This window comes from Engystomops pustulosus, chromosome 1 (genome assembly GCF_040894005.1).
Source record: "Engystomops pustulosus chromosome 1, aEngPut4.maternal, whole genome shotgun sequence".
Lineage (NCBI taxonomy): Eukaryota > Metazoa > Chordata > Amphibia > Anura > Leptodactylidae > Engystomops > Engystomops pustulosus.
The window spans coordinates 260166583-260184153 of NC_092411.1; the positions used below are offsets into that span (position 1 = coordinate 260166583).

Consider the following 17571-nt stretch of genomic DNA (forward strand, 5'->3'; position numbering starts at 1 on the left):
ATAGCCCTTTAATTATGCATTATGATCAGACAAGTTTTCTAGTAACGACTCAGATGATGAGTTCGCTTACTGAGGGCGGCAGACGGCAGCCGTGTAGTTGGACACGAGTCAATATTGATGAAGGTTTTGTCTGCAGACAATGTCCGAAACAAAATATTGTCATCTCCTTGTATGTAACACGGGAGCGCAGCGCTGATATACGACCCCTATTGTACGGGCCACAGAGATGGTACATTAATGCAACCGGAGAAACTAAATCTTCCGAAATATCATACAGTAATAAAAAAAATAGTTTTGTTGTGCAACGGAAACTGATGGAATTCAACAACGAGGATTAGCAAAAACTGGGGGGGGGGGGAAACAAAATAAAAACAAGAAACAATTGAGACGTTAAAAAAAAAAAAAAAATTTAAATGGGTTGTAAAAAATTATATCCAAATGGACTCTACAGAGGTCACTTCATGCTCCTGCAGTACCTCCGCCTCCTCCAACTGCTTCCTGTGGAGAAGGGCAGCACCCAGGAAGTGGCGAACAGCTGAGAATGGGAGCTCTGTAACAGAGGTGAGGGGTAAGCAATCTATTTTAGCTTAATTATTCTGCACCCTGTAAAGTAACATACAAGTCGGAAATTGGACTCCAAGCATTTGACAATTCAGCTCATCAAAGAGGTATGAAAGTACAGAAGCAGCACCGCACATCACACAGTGGGCATGAATGGTACTGCAGGGGGGCCTTATGGTAGATTTGTGGTGATACGTGAACCTCAGTAATACCTTGTACCAGAGCAGATACTAAACATCGTGTCAGGAGTTCCTGAATGTTCCCAGCTCTGTGGGTTACCTTTAAGGTTAGTTGTATGACGGGAAAGCGGATCAATACGTAACCACAGTCCACACTGCACAACACAAAAATCAATGGCCTCCTAATGCTTCAACCCTCATAGACTATTCTTATTAGTTATATTCAGAGGAAGATCTCCACTACATATAAAAAAACTGTAGAAATATTTGGACAGATATATATCAGGATTTTCGTTTTTTTGGGGAAAAAAAAAAAAAAAAAAACCATGAGGGTTCAAACCCCTCCTATGCTTTAAGAATATTACTCCTCATATTCCATCACAAATTAAATCTATACATACACACACATATATATATATTATATTATGAATCCAAATAGCTTAACTATTTTTGTTTATGTAAAAGTATTTTTTTTAAACTATGCCATTCTTAAAGGGGTTGGCCACTGTTTTACACAAATTGCCCATGTCCCTTTACCACATTAATAAGAATCCCTGTTCCCATGTTCATCAAGTGATTCAGCAGTCCTGCTTCTTACTTTAGTGCTGCCTGTAAACTCTGAGAATCTTTGTTTGCATGTCTGAGCTCTAATGAGTAGGAGGAGCTTCAGCATGATTATGACTCCTTCGGCTCCCTCCCCCTCCTCTGAAAGCGATAGCAATTTTGAGAGAAAGATGCAGAGCGTGACACCCCATTAGGACGGCCTAGAGAAGTGAGAGAGGGGAAGCCGTGTATACGTGCAAAAGGCCAGCATGGTGAGAACAGGGAAAGGCTGAAGCTATCAAAGGAGGCAAAGACATGTCTAATGGAAGAGATTTATTGAAAAGTGGCCAACCCCTTTAAGAACATAGTCCCTTACCAAGCACAGTGCTGTAGATGGTATAGTGGTCGTGCTTGGTACCACAACTGCACACAATTTACACAAAATGGGACTGAGCTGCGAACAGGCCATGAGAAAACAGAGATAACCCTGCTGATTGTCCGGAGAACCAGGTGTTGGACCCCAAACATGAATACCAGAACATGTGCATCGTTGTAAGAGCACCGGCACTGTTACTTTATGCTGCATGCAAGACTTACTAGCAGAGCCCTGTCTGGAGAGCAGACACGTCCTCCATAATAATGTAGTTTTCCACACTGGAGGTCACGTAACCTCAGCATACTCTACAGTGGGATTTGTGGTTTGTGAAAATGTAAAGTAATGTCCCCGTCTGCAGCCCCCGACCCTTGTAAAATATGTAACAGAAAACATCCTGGAACAAAACCCGTCATAAACCTCGCTTCAGTATTGCACAACACGACAGACTTACACCACTATCTAGAGATAAAGACGTCCAGCGCGTGTCCGAGGGTCAGGCTTGGGACATTTGTAGTGACTTGCCATTATACATCTGATTATACTCTTAATACTGAGGACATATCATGAGCAGATGGTCACCGGCACCAGTCACTTAAAGGGGCACATCACAGTCTGGCTTCTTATACTTGTGCCAGCATGGCCATATCAGGTCTCAGGGGTTGTTCCTTAGTAATAGGAGGACAACATCTGGGTAGTTCCCACCCGTATACTGAAAAAAAATCGTTATTTGCACAATTTGGAAATTAGGACCCACCAACAGGGAAAATCACTCTAATGGTATAAAATATGCACAAAGGAAACGTCTGGTTTTCACTCTTTCAGATGAAACTGCATTAAAAAGGGTCAATTTCAAAATAGACAGAAAGTGGTTGTCTGTCCAATAAATAAAACAATATAGGGCGCAGCACGCAGATTACGACAAAAACTCATTTTAAAGAAAATTCATCTTTTATTCCGATGCACTGGAGGCGGGGCCTGTTCTGCTTGGTGCACTCGTTTTCTTTCAATGACAGATTTCAATCACTGAATAAATTGGTGGCGCTGTATAGTAAGGGGTAGCAAAAGAAGACAACAAGAGCAGCCACAGCCCCACCCCAGGTGCAACAAGAAGACAAATTTGTAGAAAGATAATTTTATCCCAAACCACGGATCAATGGTAATCTAGATATGCAGATTATAAAGAGTCCTACACACTGCTGGTTTTACCTTTCAGCTTATTAAAGAGCTGGCAGACCTTGGGGCAGCACCTTTAATTATTATATTCATTGTAAAAAATAAAAAAGTTAAATATATCCTGTTCACTTTCTGTTAAAAAAAGCCTTTACTTTACCTGTTGTTCAAAGCAAAGTACACGTCCACCACAGCATTGAGTGGACGCACATGCTCAGTCAGTTACTCCAAGCACAAGCTCACCACAGAGCAGCCAATACACAGAGCTACGTGCTCGGCTTCTCATAAAAAGTGCAGAACATACACAATTGTCTGACAGTAAAGTGGAAAAGACTCCTCCTCCCTGTAGGCTACTAAACCTCTCAGTTATGGAATAACCCTTTTAATCTAATAAGTGTAAACAGCTCGAAACCAGTTGCTTTACCTTCGGACGTTTTCCACCTCTTCCACAGGTCCTCCACCGTGATGTGTTTGTCCTCTCGGTGTAAGTGGTTGTGCTTGTGAGACGCATCCTTGTAGTTCATGTCTTCACGCAGGAACTAGAAAACAGGACAGGCCGCGCTTGTTAGACAAAATAGAAACAACAGGAATAACCAGAGATTCAACTAAAGAAAAATTTATTTTCAAAACCCCCTGCACGGGGGTGTACATAGACTGGTTGGGAAGGAGGTCTTGGAGCAGGACTTCTAAATAAAAAAGGGAACCCACCAGTAGCTTTTATCACATTAAACTATTAGCCCCCCCCCCCTCATGTAGGGGATAAAATGTCCTTTCTAGAACCTCAGCTGAAGGGACCTAAAAGATGAGATTCTTATCTTTAATATGACACCAGCAGAATGTTTCTAGGTGCCATAGAACTGAAGGTAGGGGCTTCTGCCTCTGATGCCTCCCCTGGTAAAAGACATAGTAAACATTAAAAGGACATTTCATTCCGTAACCAAGTTACCTTTGGGAAGGGGGGGGGGGAAGAGAAGTAGTTTAATAGGGCAAAACACCATTCCGTACATAGATTATCAATCTGCAATACGCAGATATCTACAAATGTCTTTTACTACTACCCATCATTGTAATCCTGCGTGTAATAGTAATGAGTCAACTTACTCATAGATCCGTGCATGGTGACTGTGGAAAACTTCTTATATTTGTTATCCATGGGCTCCTTCCTTCTAAAATCAACGTATAAAATTATGCTAATGAGCCTGATGGGAGGGGTGCTACTCCGTGCTGTAGTTTGTCTGCCCACCACCCCGGCCCTCCCAGAACTTCCCCCTCACTATGCATGATGTAATCTCACACAGAGCTCCTACACAGCATAACAGCCTGTGAAGCTACAGCATGCAGGGGCTCTAGTAATGCCCCAAATAGCCCTTCCAGCTAACTAGCATAATTTAAAAAGTTGATTTTAGAAAGAAGGAGGCCATGGATAACAAATACAAGATACCAGGAGTCCCAGTGCCTGAAATCTAGGAGTAAGCATCTCTGGTTTCTCATGATGGATTGTGATGGTAGATTTCCTTCAAGTCTGGTGCAAGCAATACAACAGGAGACTGTACAGCTCAGATTAGGCACGGGCTCCGAAACGAGTGAATAAAATATTTGATTTTATCTGCTGCACAATTCTGACTATACGCTGCAGATCTTCCTGCACGGTGTTGTAGTTTAATAGACTTCAGCAGCACAAGGTCAATCAGCAGCTTGTAAGTCCAGCAGGATATTGTGGTGTACAGGAACAAGTAAGCTACATCTCTACTTTCCAGCGTACTGGTTTGGCCTCATCTAGTGTATGAGGTTCAGTTCTGGGCACCGGTTCAGTGACTGGATGTACTGGAATCAGAAAAGGTTACAATGAAGGGTACAAATCTGATAAGAGACAGTGAGGGTCTCCGTTATGAAGAGATTAACACGATTATACTTTTCATAACTTGGAGACACATCCCTGAGTGGACACCATTATATAAATGCCACTTACAAAATGAAAAAATATGTATAAAAAAATCCCCAAACGACATGGGGGCCACACTCCCTGTTCCAAAAGCAAGCATCTTAGAAGAGCCTAGCTCAGGAGCTGGTCACAGCAGTACAAGAGGAGATGCCTCAAAAAGAAAAAATAATATTTATCCATATACTACTGTCCAGATTACTTGCTCCATAAATCTAGGGATGGACAATCAAATCAATTTGATTAATTCACCCAGATCTCTGTTATTCTGAATCATCTCATAATTGGGAAATCAAATGTCAGTTCCTCCCCAGAGGGAAGAATGAGCATAGCTCCACCCCCGAGGAGCCAGAAATTGATGGTTTTTGTTCCAATGCTTCTCCCTACCGGTGCCCTAAAACATATAATTGATGTCAACTTTATTCCTATGGGCTGAACATCGGTATTTATGAGCTGATGACTTCAGTAAGTTGGAGCAACACAAAAAGAGAGGTTTGTTTAAGCGAACAAAAAAAAAATTGATTAAAATCGACTTTGGTTTGAAAACTCAAAATCCCGCAGAATGTTGTCTTCTGCCATGTTATTTCCCCATCCTCTGGTTCAACTAGATGGACATAAGGCTTCTATCACCTCTATATGACACCCATACCCAGGTCATTAAAATGACTTCGATTTAATAAAGAGTTAAAGGAAACCTACCATTTCAAATGGTAGGTTTAAGCTGTAAACACCGAGCACCAGCTCAGGGTGAGCTGGTGCCGGTGCTTAGTTTCGTTAGTGTTAAAACCACGGTATCGCGGTGTTAACACTTTTTAAACTTTATAGCAGAAGCCGCTTCGGCGCTGCGCGCAAAGCCTGCGGCATTTCCTATGTAGGCGCGCACGCCGAAGCAGTTTCTGCTATAAAGTTTAAAAAGTGTTAAAACCGCGATACCGCGGTTTTAACACTAACGAAACTAAGCACCGGCACCAGCTCACCCTGAGCTGGTGCTCGGTGTTTACAGCTTAAACCTACCATTTGAAATGGTAGGTTTCCTTTAAATGACTGCAGCAGAACGCCTACAGCCACATAAGACGTACAAAAATAAACAGATTTTGGCGCATATTCAGACAAATATTAAGAAGCAATGAAATTTCAGGGAGGTCCACTTAAGTCGTCTTAAGCCTCCAGGTTTTAGCAAGATTCCCAGGAAATAAGTCTGCACTGAGTTATCCCTTCATGGCATATGGGAGACAGACGGCCAGCGAGTCCACGGAAGGGAATGAGGCTTCTTTCCTATTGTCCAATAGAACTTGAGGTCATTATAGAGGAGATAGGGAGGGGGGGCTCAAGATTATGGCCCCCTCTATCAGCAGAATGAAGACCTAGTATAAAGGAACAGCTCCCGCTCCGGCAGGACGATCCCTACAATACATACTGTATATACAGGGCTATATTCTACTTCAGTAACAACGTATGGCAAAAAAACTGAAACTTTCCCCAACAGTTACAGCCGTTACATGAATAAGGGGCTTCCTGTAATCATCAGTCCCCAAGCCATCTAAATTTCTAAAAATGTAATTTCCTTTAAAGGGGTTTTTCCCACAAACCAAGTTAGGTCCTATCCACTAGATAAGTCCTAACTTGCTAATCAGTGGTGGTCTCAGTGACGAGACCTCCACAGATCACAAGAACAAGGGGTCCGATAGGGTCCTAGGTACCTCACTCGGACCCCTCGTCACTCCAGGAGAGTAATGGAGCAGACGGCCGCACATGACCACTCTGCTCCATTCACCTCTACGAAGCCGACGGAGATTGCCGAGAGCGATCTCATAGAGATGAATGGAGCAGAACAGTCACGGGCGGCCGTCTGCTCCATTAACCTCCGGGATCGACGAGGGGTCCGAGTGAGGTACCTGGGACCCCATCGGGCCCTCGTTCTTGTGATCTGTGGGGGTCTCATCACTGAGAACCCCACCGATCAGTAAGTTAAGTCCTATTCCCTGTGGTTAGGGCCTAACTTGGTTCGTGGGAGAACCCCCTTTAAAAGGAAATCTACCAGAACCAATTATGATAAACCAGATCTAAAATAGATCAAGGCACCAGGACTGTGGAAATCTTCTTATATTTGCTATGGAGGCCATGGATAACACACACCACAGTCACAGTGCCTGGATCTATGAGTAAGTGCCCCTGGTTTATCATGATGGATTTTGGTGGTAGATTCACCGGCCTCAGTTGTGGCACAAGACCACATTTTTGCTTTATTTGCAAGCCACATCTATAGGATATAAATGTCCAGCTTATGCACTATACATCCTAGTCCTGGAAAATTAAATATGGTGTATAGCACAAGCCCAGCAATTCATCCCCCTATTAACAGCATGAAATACAGCCAAGAGCCAAGTTAATGATTATTAATGGCTTTTTTCCAGCCGCATAAAAATCAATAGCACTTCTGGAAAGTCTGTATGATACTTATAAAGAGGCGCTCAGCAGTAATAACAGGAAAGCCAGTGACATCTGCGGCAGCTCTGTATCATGTCACCATCTAGCAGGCAGGAGACGGAAACATTTACATCCCCGCGCTTCCTCCCGCTGTACCATGTGCACCCGTCCATGTACCCAGAGCTGACTGACCAAAAATATATCCCCATACAAACCTACCACTGTCCTGTGACATAAACCACATGAAAAGTAACTTTATGCAACTGCTAAACTAAAAAAAGATAGAAAACCTCAATAATAAAAATATATACAAACCAAGAAAACATTATACAGAGCCATGAGATATAATCGTAACACTATACAGAAGGACACGATCCGGGGAGCACAGACACACAACACAATGAGAACTTACTTTGTGGCTAGCTGGGAAGCATGAAAGGGAAATCAGAATCAAAGTATAAATATCACAAAATGTATATACAATTAACGCAAGAGAGAGGCCTAGGGTGGGGACAAGGAGGAGGGGGCCTAGAGATCAGAGGTGGGAGCGAGGAGGGGGAGCCTAGAGATCAGAGGAGGGGGAGCCTAGAGATCAGAGGAGGGGGCGAGGAGGGGGAGCCTAGAGATCAGAGGTGGGGGTGAGGAGGGGGAGCAAAGCAAGGAGGGGTTGAGGAAGCGAGCCTAGAGAGCAAGGGATGGCGAGAAGGGGGAGCAAGGAGGGGCAGCCTAGAGATCAGAGGTGGGGGCGAGGAGGAGGAGCCTAGAGATCAGAGGTGGGGGCGAGGAGGGGGAGCAAAGCAAGGAAGAGTTGAGGAAGCGATCCTAGAGAGCAAGGGACGGCAAGAAGGGGAGCTTCGGGAGCAAAGGGGGGAGCCTAGTGATTAGAGAGGGGCAAAGAGGAGTGCATATAGATCAGAGGGCAGCGATGAAGGGAGTCTAGAGAGCAAGGTGAGGGGGCGAGGAAAGGAGCCTAGAGATCAGAGGGGGACGAGGAGCAGAGACTAGTGATCAGAAGGGAGCAATGAGGGGAGACTAGCAATCAGAGGGTCAGGGAGGGGAGTCGAGAAATCAGTGTGGAAGGGGGGGGATCTAGGAGGGTAACCTACAGATCAGACTGAGGGGGGGGGGGGGTGGCGGGATTGAAGAGGGGAGCCTAGAGATCAGAGGGGCGAGGAGAGAGAGGGAACCCAGGCAAGGAGGGCCATCGATACACACAAGATGAAAATCAGCCAAATCCACAAATATCAGCAGATCACAATCTGATGGGGCCCTCTAAATGAAAATATCTAAATTAATAAAGATCAGGCAAATTTGGAATACAACCACATGATCATTATGTTCAAGGGAGACAAGTCTAGCTTTCTCCATTTATTTACACATGCTTTTTGGGCATAGCCAATATTAGTAGGTGGTAGGTGCCAGAAGATGACAGGAAATTTCCATAGGCATATGTCCCATGAAGATATGGACATATTCAGGCTGATGTAGGTAGTCCTATACAAAGAATGAAGCAGCAGTGTATAGCATGGTGTAAACATGAAGCGGAGCAATGGTGAACCATCTTCTGGAAGTCCTGGAGACATGTTCTATCTAGTCGACGTGTTATGCCCCCTCTCCCCAGCCGTCACATTGATGTTGGGGGTCTTAGAGATCACATGTAATTATATATAGTACTATACTATATACGGTAAGAAATCTTTACAGCAGTCATTATGTGCATCCTTTTATGACCTCATTTGCATTTTACTAATCCCGGTGCCAACAGGTACTTCATATTCTGAATGACTAGTCTCCATGAGTCAGCCACCTTTATGGGCGCATTACTTCACCGCCTCTGATTCATATGCAATGCCTGGCACGGGGGGACATGGAGGGGAGCGGGACGCGCAGTCTGAGGAGCCAGCCGAGAAATGAGCATAACAAAGTCAACCACACGAGAGAGCCCAGAGGACGGCGGGGGGGCTCCCGACACAGCCCAGAGGACGGCGGGGGGGCTCCCGACACAGCCCAGAGGACGGCGGGGGGGCTCCCGACACAGCCCAGAGGACGGCGGGGGGGCTCCCGACACAGCCCAGAGGACGGCGGGGGGGCTCCCGACACAGCCCAGAGGACGGCGGGGGGGCTCCCGACACAGCCCAGAGGACGGCGGGGGGGCTCCCGACACAGCCCAGAGGACGGCGGGGGGGCTCCCGACACAGCCCAGAGGACGGCGGGGGGGCTCCCGACACAGCCCAGAGGACGGCGGGGGGGCTCCCGACACAGCCCAGAGGACGGCGGGGGGGCTCCCGACACAGCCCAGAGGACGGCGGGGGGGCTCCCGACACAGCCCAGAGGACGGCGGGGGGGCTCCCGACACAGCCCAGAGGACGGCGGGGGGGCTCCCGACACAGCCCAGAGGACGGCGGGGGGGCTCCCGACACAGCCCAGAGGACGGCGGGGGGGCTCCCGACACAGCCCAGAGGACGGCGGGGGGGCTCCCGACACAGCCCAGAGGACGGCGGGGGGGCTCCCGACACAGCCCAGAGGACGGCGGGGGGGCTCCCGACACAGCCCAGAGGACGGCGGGGGGGCTCCCGACACAGCCCAGAGGACGGCGGGGGGGCTCCCGACACAGCCCAGAGGACGGCGGGGGGGCTCCCGACACAGCCCAGAGGACGGCGGGGGGGCTCCCGACACAGCCCAGAGGACGGCGGGGGGGCTCCCGACACAGCCCAGAGGACGGCGGGGGGGCTCCCGACACAGCCCAGAGGACGGCGGGGGGGCTCCCGACACAGCCCAGAGGACGGCGGGGGGGCTCCCGACACAGCCCAGAGGACGGCGGGGGGGCTCCCGACACAGCCCAGAGGACGGCGGGGGGGCTCCCGACACAGCCCAGAGGACGGCGGGGGGGCTCCCGACACAGCCCAGAGGACGGCGGGGGGGCTCCCGACACAGCCCAGAGGACGGCGGGGGGGCTCCCGACACAGCCCAGAGGACGGCGGGGGGGCTCCCGACACAGCCCAGAGGACGGCGGGGGGGCTCCCGACACAGCCCAGAGGACGGCGGGGGGGCTCCCGACACAGCCCAGACGACCTTAAGTCCATATGTTTGAGAGGATTGGGATTATTGCGCTTCCCGATATCACAAATATTCCTCAATGCCAGACTGATCAGGAGCGCAGAAGTAATGGTTTATTATTTTTTCTTAAATCCACCGGCACATTCTGGCCCCGCATGCGATGGAAACATTCCCCATTCCTAGAATATTCCTTACTTTCAGCGAGGATCCGGCGAGGCTATTTTAGGAAAGTTTGCATACAGGTAAATATTTGTTCAGGTGGATTTTACCAAGCATTTTATTTGCATAAGCAAAACTACAACACTTTCCAGAAATGATCAATGGGCGACACAAAGCGAATGGGACATAAATGTGGAGACTATAAAGTATATATGTAAATTGGGCCATCCTACACCAATCACTGTTCACCCCATTAATAGGGTCATATTTCAGGTAGCACCACACACGTTAGAGGCGTCCCACTACTGTTCCCGTTTCCTGTAAATTGCCAGGATCCACCTAGTGTCTTACTTACAGCTACAAAGGATCATAAACAGGTAGGTAAACAGACTCTGTATTATGTCTGGACTTCACTCATGTAAATTGACGCACGATGCAGATTTTTTTTTTGTGACCTCTGACTAGAGATGAGCAGATTTGTGTTAAGGTTTCACTGCACAACCCAGACATTGCCAAGTGGGCGGACAAACAACCAATGCGGCAAATTGACGCCTCTAGCAACTAGCCGTGGCCACGATTGGCAAGAGGAACACTCCTAATTGCTAGGGGCGTCAATGTGTCGCATTACGTCAGAGTCACATGTTCAAAACCCAAACATCTACAACACTACAGCAGTTATAGATATAGAACAGGTTTTTAAATACGTTTTTCGAAATTTTAATTTTAACTAAAATTTGCTATGTCTACAGTTACCCCTAAAGCAATTTTTTCATTCAATACCATCACTTGTAAAACTCTGGAAGACCTTCTACAATGTGACCCAATATCCCAAAAGTATTTATATTAATTATTGTCATTATATATTACCGGTATGTACTCTGCAGAGATCTGGAACAGCAGGTTTATGAGACTGGAGCAGATCCAGAGTATCATTTTTAAGGAGCGAACACACCCAAACATTACAGGGACGGCACCCAATTTTTCAAAAACGACGTTTCCTCCAAGAAATCAGCCGAGATCAGCAACTCATGACAGAAGGGACTTTCTAACAGTTTGATTAAACTGCAGCACCTCCGGAGGGGGAAAGGAGGTATTACATTCCCGATTATTAATCAATTGATACATGTATTCCATGACAGACTATTTGTAGCCACTCTCTTCTATGATAAAGATCCAGGATAAAGTAAGTTTTAAAGGGGTGGTCAACTTTCAGCAAATAATTGAAATTGTTTGGGTAATAAAAAGTAATACAATTTTCCAATATACCTACTCTATCAACTCCTCACCGTTTTCTAGATCTCTGTTTGCTCTCCTGCCATAGAAATCTGGTGTTTACTTCCAGTGGATAGAAATCAGTCTAGGGTCATGTAATGGACACGTAGATCCACACAGCCCATATCACACAGCTCTGATAACTCTGTGTGTGATATAACCCATGTGTCCGGCACAGAACATGGACAGATTGCTATCCACTGGGAGTAAAACATTGAAGCTTTCTATAGCAGGACAGCAAGCAGAGATCTAGAAAACAGCGAGAAATTGATACAGAAAGTATATTGGAAAGTATCGAGGAATTGATACTGAAAGTGGACCACCCCTTTAATTTCTAATTAGTAGGCAAGAACATGAAAATGTAGACACCCTCCGGTTGTGTTATCAAGCTGTCAGAAAACTCGGCACTGATCAGCGGGATTTCACCCGATACACGCCAGATTAGATTATAATCAGTCAATACACAAAGATTACGTGTACAAGATGTAATATTAACTTTTGTCATCCCGATTTATGTTACCCACAACGTTAGCGTAGACTGCGAGATGTTATGGGTTATTTTCAGTACGTGGAGGGAGGGCGAGGACTGCGCCGAGATTGTGCATCGGTTTTATTAACACATGCTTCATGCACCTTTAATATTAAACTCTATAACCCGAGCGTTTAAAACCATAAGCTCATTTGCGAGGCTTAAGCAAAAACATATTGTAGACTTGGCAGCGCACACCGCAGTAATCTGTAAAGAATTTTCATTTTACCTGTCACTGCCTGCAGGGAGCCGCTTACATCAACACATTGTGTGAAATCCGGCAAGCAGGCGAGCCCCCCGCACCTCGTGCGTCTATCTGCATCCACTCGTTACCGGGTCTCCAATATATACCACACACCTAGTACTATGGGGAGTGTGGTATATTATATTGGAGATGTAGGTCTTTTTTTTGTTTTATTAATATTAGATAGGAAAGAAAAAAAAATACCCCAAAAATACTAAAAAAAAAAAAAAAAAGCAAGTTTTCCCAAGGTTTTAAATTTAAAAGTTCGCAGACTCGGCTTCTTAATGGTAACAGACAGGATACCAGTTTTATGCTGAACAATTCTTAAACCTTAATATCTATTCATCCCGACTTAACAGAAACCGAGATAAAAGAAGCATCAGACTACATAGAGAGTTTGTTGTCTGTTACTATGGAAACTGACAGCCTGGAACTGAGCTTCAGAAATAAAATCGGAAATTCTAACGCCAACTATTGTGCAAAGGTTTCAGTTTACAAACATCACTTCTACCCATCCTATTAGGAGATTTCAGTCACACAGAACTTGGCCACGTGCACACGGACTTGGGCTGTGGTCCCTTGCTTTCGGCCAGTCTCATCAGTGGGTGAGCACAATTAACATTGATGAAAATAGAAAACATATCGCAAACCAAAAATTATTTTCTGTCGGCTTTTGTCTTCTGCCATGGATTCCTTTGCCCTGTGCATTGGCCGACTGTCCATGGCAGAAGACAAAAGCCGACAGAAAGAAACGGGGATGGGGGTGCTAGCCGCTGAAACAACGCCAGCCGCTAAGCTGCACCCCAGCAATCCGGGTTCCATTCTCCTGTAGCACCCCCACAGGAGAATTAAAGCATAACAGGGTTCCCATTTAAATGCTGAATTGCTATAGCAAGCCACAATCAGAGTTCTCTGTTAGTGTATTCCTGATGGTAGGTTACCATTAATACTACTTCTGGATCTAATCGAAATGTCACATTTTTATTGAACCGGACAAATCATTTAAGTACAAGTCATAGTATAATATTCATTATACTATAATCATTTATTATATATACATTTCATTTCATAATGATTGAAATCAACCCGCATCAAAATCCAGCGAACATAACTGAATGTTCTACATTGGGAATGTTCATTCCCAATGTAACAACCAAAATTCAATGGACTTGGATTGAGACCAGGTGGAGAGCAAAAAATACCACGCCAATGTAACCAAAGACTAGTTTCCTGGCAATAAAAAAAAAACCCTAAGCTCTTGAACATACGACAAGTTAAAATGTCAACTTAAGTACGATGCTCACATCAACGCTTTCCTCCACTTCGATGCCACCATCTTTATCATCATCCATTTGCTTATGAATTGTTCTGATGGCTTCCAAGCTAGAGCGGTCCTCTTCTGTAAGACATGGCGGACTCAAAGAAATCAATGGATCTGCAAGGCAAAAAGGAAAAAGATGACAATTAGTAAAAGTCATATGTTAATTGTTAGCAACAAGATTAAAGAGAACCCGTCATGCAAAATAACCCCCTAAACTAAATATATTTTCATAAACTGCCATTAGAGAGCATTGTCTCTATCCCTTCATTGTCCCTCTACATGCCTGTAAACCTAACCAATGAGGTCCTAAAGCTGTATGCAAATGACCTGTGAAATGTCCAATGAGTCATTAGCATATTCAAGCTGTCCACTCTATTCATGAGTGGGAGGCACAGCCACACCCCCAGTGCATGACTGACAGCTGCTCCATGTGCTTGTTGGTGGCCACGCCTCCTGCAGCCTGGGTGTGCATGTGTGTGTATGTGAAAGATACAGCAGCTCCAGGCAGCCATGTTATAGCAGAACATGTCAGGTACTTGTGTAGCTGATGTCTGTGTCTCTGTGTATTAGGAGGATGCAGCATGTCAGCAGATACACTAACTATGCTTTACTATACATTACACACAGACATGAGCAGGGGGAGGAGAGGGGAGGGGTAACAGGGGTGACATCACTGCCTCTGACCATGTGACCAGCCTCATTTACATAATAAAGAATAGATGATTTTATAATGAATAATGTATGAAATAACTAGATAAAGGCTGGGATGGGATCCTTGTGAGCTGCTCCAACAGGTAGTAGTGACAGGACAAGTGACACAGACCTGATGACAGGTGTCCTTTAAGCAGGACACATTACACCTCAATTCCCTGCCCATTGGTTGGGATCGTAGTCAGGTGCCCACAGAATGACAGCATAACCTAGTGGAAGTCTAAGACTTGTACAACTTTCTCCTGCCAGAAAGTCTTCTCCCCTTCTTTTAGATGTAAATATTACCTACATAAAGTTACCCAGTCAGACCTCTTATGCTGCATTCACACGACATTATGGGGGACGTATGTACGGCCACCAACTTGCGGCCATAAATACGTCACTGATAGAAAGCAATGACCGCACGGAGCGATACCGTACCACTCCGTACCCGGGGAAAATATAGGGTATGTCCTATCTTTTCCCGGCGTTAGGGGCCATACATAATGTATCGCAATGGAGAGGGGACACCCCCTCCCCTCCATGGCACCAGACATATGCCCCACAGGTATACATTCGTGTAAATGGAGCCTTACTCTTCTTGCAGCTTTACACACAATCCATGTTAAATGTTGAACAAAATGAAAACTTTTTGTGAAAATAAGTCAAATAAGACATACCTGCCCCTTGTGATCCAGCATTGGTGTTCTGGTGTCTGCTGCCGCAGTCCGTCTCCTTATTACTCTGTTCGCCATAAATAAAGCCCCCAGTAAGTTGCTCTGCAGAGAGATAAAAATGGTATCTTTGAGTGTGAAGAAGCTTAAACAAATACTACTTTACGGCTCACATTAATATTATATTAACATTTATATTCAAAAACCATGGTCTTTGTGTTACTACCGCTAAAGGAAATAATAATAAATAATGTAACTGAGCATGTGCGTCCACTGACACTCTGCCCAAAAAGGTGGACGTGCACTTAGATATAACTCTATAAGAGTAACTCTTCATTGTGTAATACGTCTTAAAACACATTATTGGCTTGTGACAGCTCCATTCTTTGTGTAATGGCTGGCCTGAAGAACTGCAGATTAGCTCAGATTCGTGACTTGCAGTATCAATCACAAAAGTTGAGTGGGGGGAGGGGCGGTGGGTGGCGGAAGACATATTTCACCAGTCCTGTAGCCAATTTCTGACAATGCAAAAAGGGAGTCAGATTCTAAGGGTGCAACCACACGGTCAGTTTTTTTAGGCACAGTCTTTGATGCCTAAACCTGGAATGGAGTAAAAGTAGAATTAGGAGCAGCAGCTTTCAATCATTTTTCACAACCCGTTATCATCCACACCTGCTTTTGGCTTCAAAAACTGCATCTGAAAAACTGAACGTGTAGACACACCTATAGTGTGAGTGACCTCTTGTCTTTAGATTTATGATCCTTTAGGTCACATAGACTTTTCTTCCGATTAACAGGCAGCACAGTGGCCGAGTGGTTAGCACTACAGCCTTGCAGCACTGGGCAAGCCCCACCCAGGTCAACATCTGCAAAGAGTTGGTATGTTCTCTCTGTGTTTGCGTGGGTTTTCTCCGGGTCCTCCGGTTTCCTCCCACATTCCAAAAACACACTGGTAGGTTGATTAGATTGTGAGCCCCACTGGGGACAGGGACTGATTTAGCAAGCTCAGTGCAGTGCTGCGTAATTTGTTATGATGAATTCAGTCCATCACATATAGCTGCTCCCTCCCATAGAACATCAAACATCTGGTAACATTAAATGTCACTTTCATCCAGAATAAAAACCTATCGTGACCGAAGCCTGCAACAAAGAACTTACTGATCCAGAAACTTCTCCGGTCACTGCCAACAAGCAAAAACGTTAAGGTAGATCCATAGTGGAGAAGGGACGACCTAACCTTCTAGCTCACCTTCATGATTGCCGATGAAATAAAGAGTAAATGCTTAGGAGTAACAAACAACAATCTGACTCATTTATAGTACAAAAAACAAAAATGCAACTACTCTCCAACAAGACCTGAGTAAAAGACAGACGAGAACTGAATCTCTATAAATGTAACACCATTGTCATATTTTGACTCAAATTTGACTCAAATTTGACTTGCACCACCTTATGTTCAAAGCCTACATCAAAATCATGTCAACCTACTACCGCAAGCGGAGCGCTGGTGACACACGTGCTCCATCGCTGATCAGACATTGCGGGGTCTGCACAGAAATCCATCGTTTACAGCAGCGTAGACACTGGCTATCACTTTTTGCCCTGCTTGTAAGGGAAGGAGCAGAACAGTCAGCTGCCAGAGGGGGAAGCAGACTGATAATGTAAAGGAGATTTTGAAAAATGACAGCATATAATCATATGGTCTCCAATGCATAACTGATCTGTCAAAAAAAAAAAAAATATTACGTAGTTACATAATAAGTTTTTATATGTAAGCTTGCTAGAAATCTTCTGTGCTTCCCAAACACATATACAGGCAGTCCCCGGGTTACGTACAAGATAGGGACTGGAGGGTTGTACTTAAGTTAAATTTGTATGTAAGTCAGAACACCAGCGAACGCTTCCTTAGTTACCTGTACCCCACGATACTTCCGGCAATTACTTACTGTATACATCGGCAGCGGATCCCCGTCACCTCCATGGCGGCGGCAGTCTTTAGCTCCGCCCAAGGAACCCCGTCATCACCCGCCCGCCCAATGAGGACGCGCAGCACGTCAAGCAGCGCTACGAAACCATGAGGTGGACCCGCCTGCCCGATGAGGACGCGCAGCATGTCAAGCAGCGCTAAGAAACCAGGAAGTGGACTGCCTGTACAGGCAAGTACAAAATAGGTTCTGTAGGTTTGTAATTCAGTTAAACCAATATATATGTATTTGACAATTGGATTTTCAATATTTTGTGCTATCATTGGAACAAGGATTATCAATAAAGCCTCATTACAGGCATTTTACAGCTGATCATTGCAGTCTGGTAGTAACAAAGCATCCAGAGACTTCACCAGAGGTCACAGAGGGCAGAGAGGTCCCTCTGTAACTAGGGGTCGTCTGTAACTAGGGGTCGGGTACTGCGTGCGTGGATAAGCCTTCAAGT

The 17571-nt window shown here is 45.5% G+C and overlaps 1 protein-coding gene across 2 annotated transcripts in view; it reads right to left on the reverse strand.

Moving 5' to 3' along the window:
- STIM2 (stromal interaction molecule 2) overlaps positions 1 to 17571 on the reverse strand; it is a 53301-nt gene that overhangs the window by 15945 nt on the left and 19785 nt on the right. For both annotated transcript variants that reach the window (XM_072125982.1, XM_072125983.1), the window contains exons 2-4: positions 15148 to 15246; positions 13761 to 13891; positions 3254 to 3368 (exon numbers count right to left, since the gene is read on the reverse strand). In XM_072125982.1, coding sequence (XP_071982083.1) covers positions 3254 to 3368; positions 13761 to 13891; positions 15148 to 15246 — 345 coding nt within the window. The remainder of the gene's footprint in view (positions 1 to 3253; positions 3369 to 13760; positions 13892 to 15147; positions 15247 to 17571) is intronic.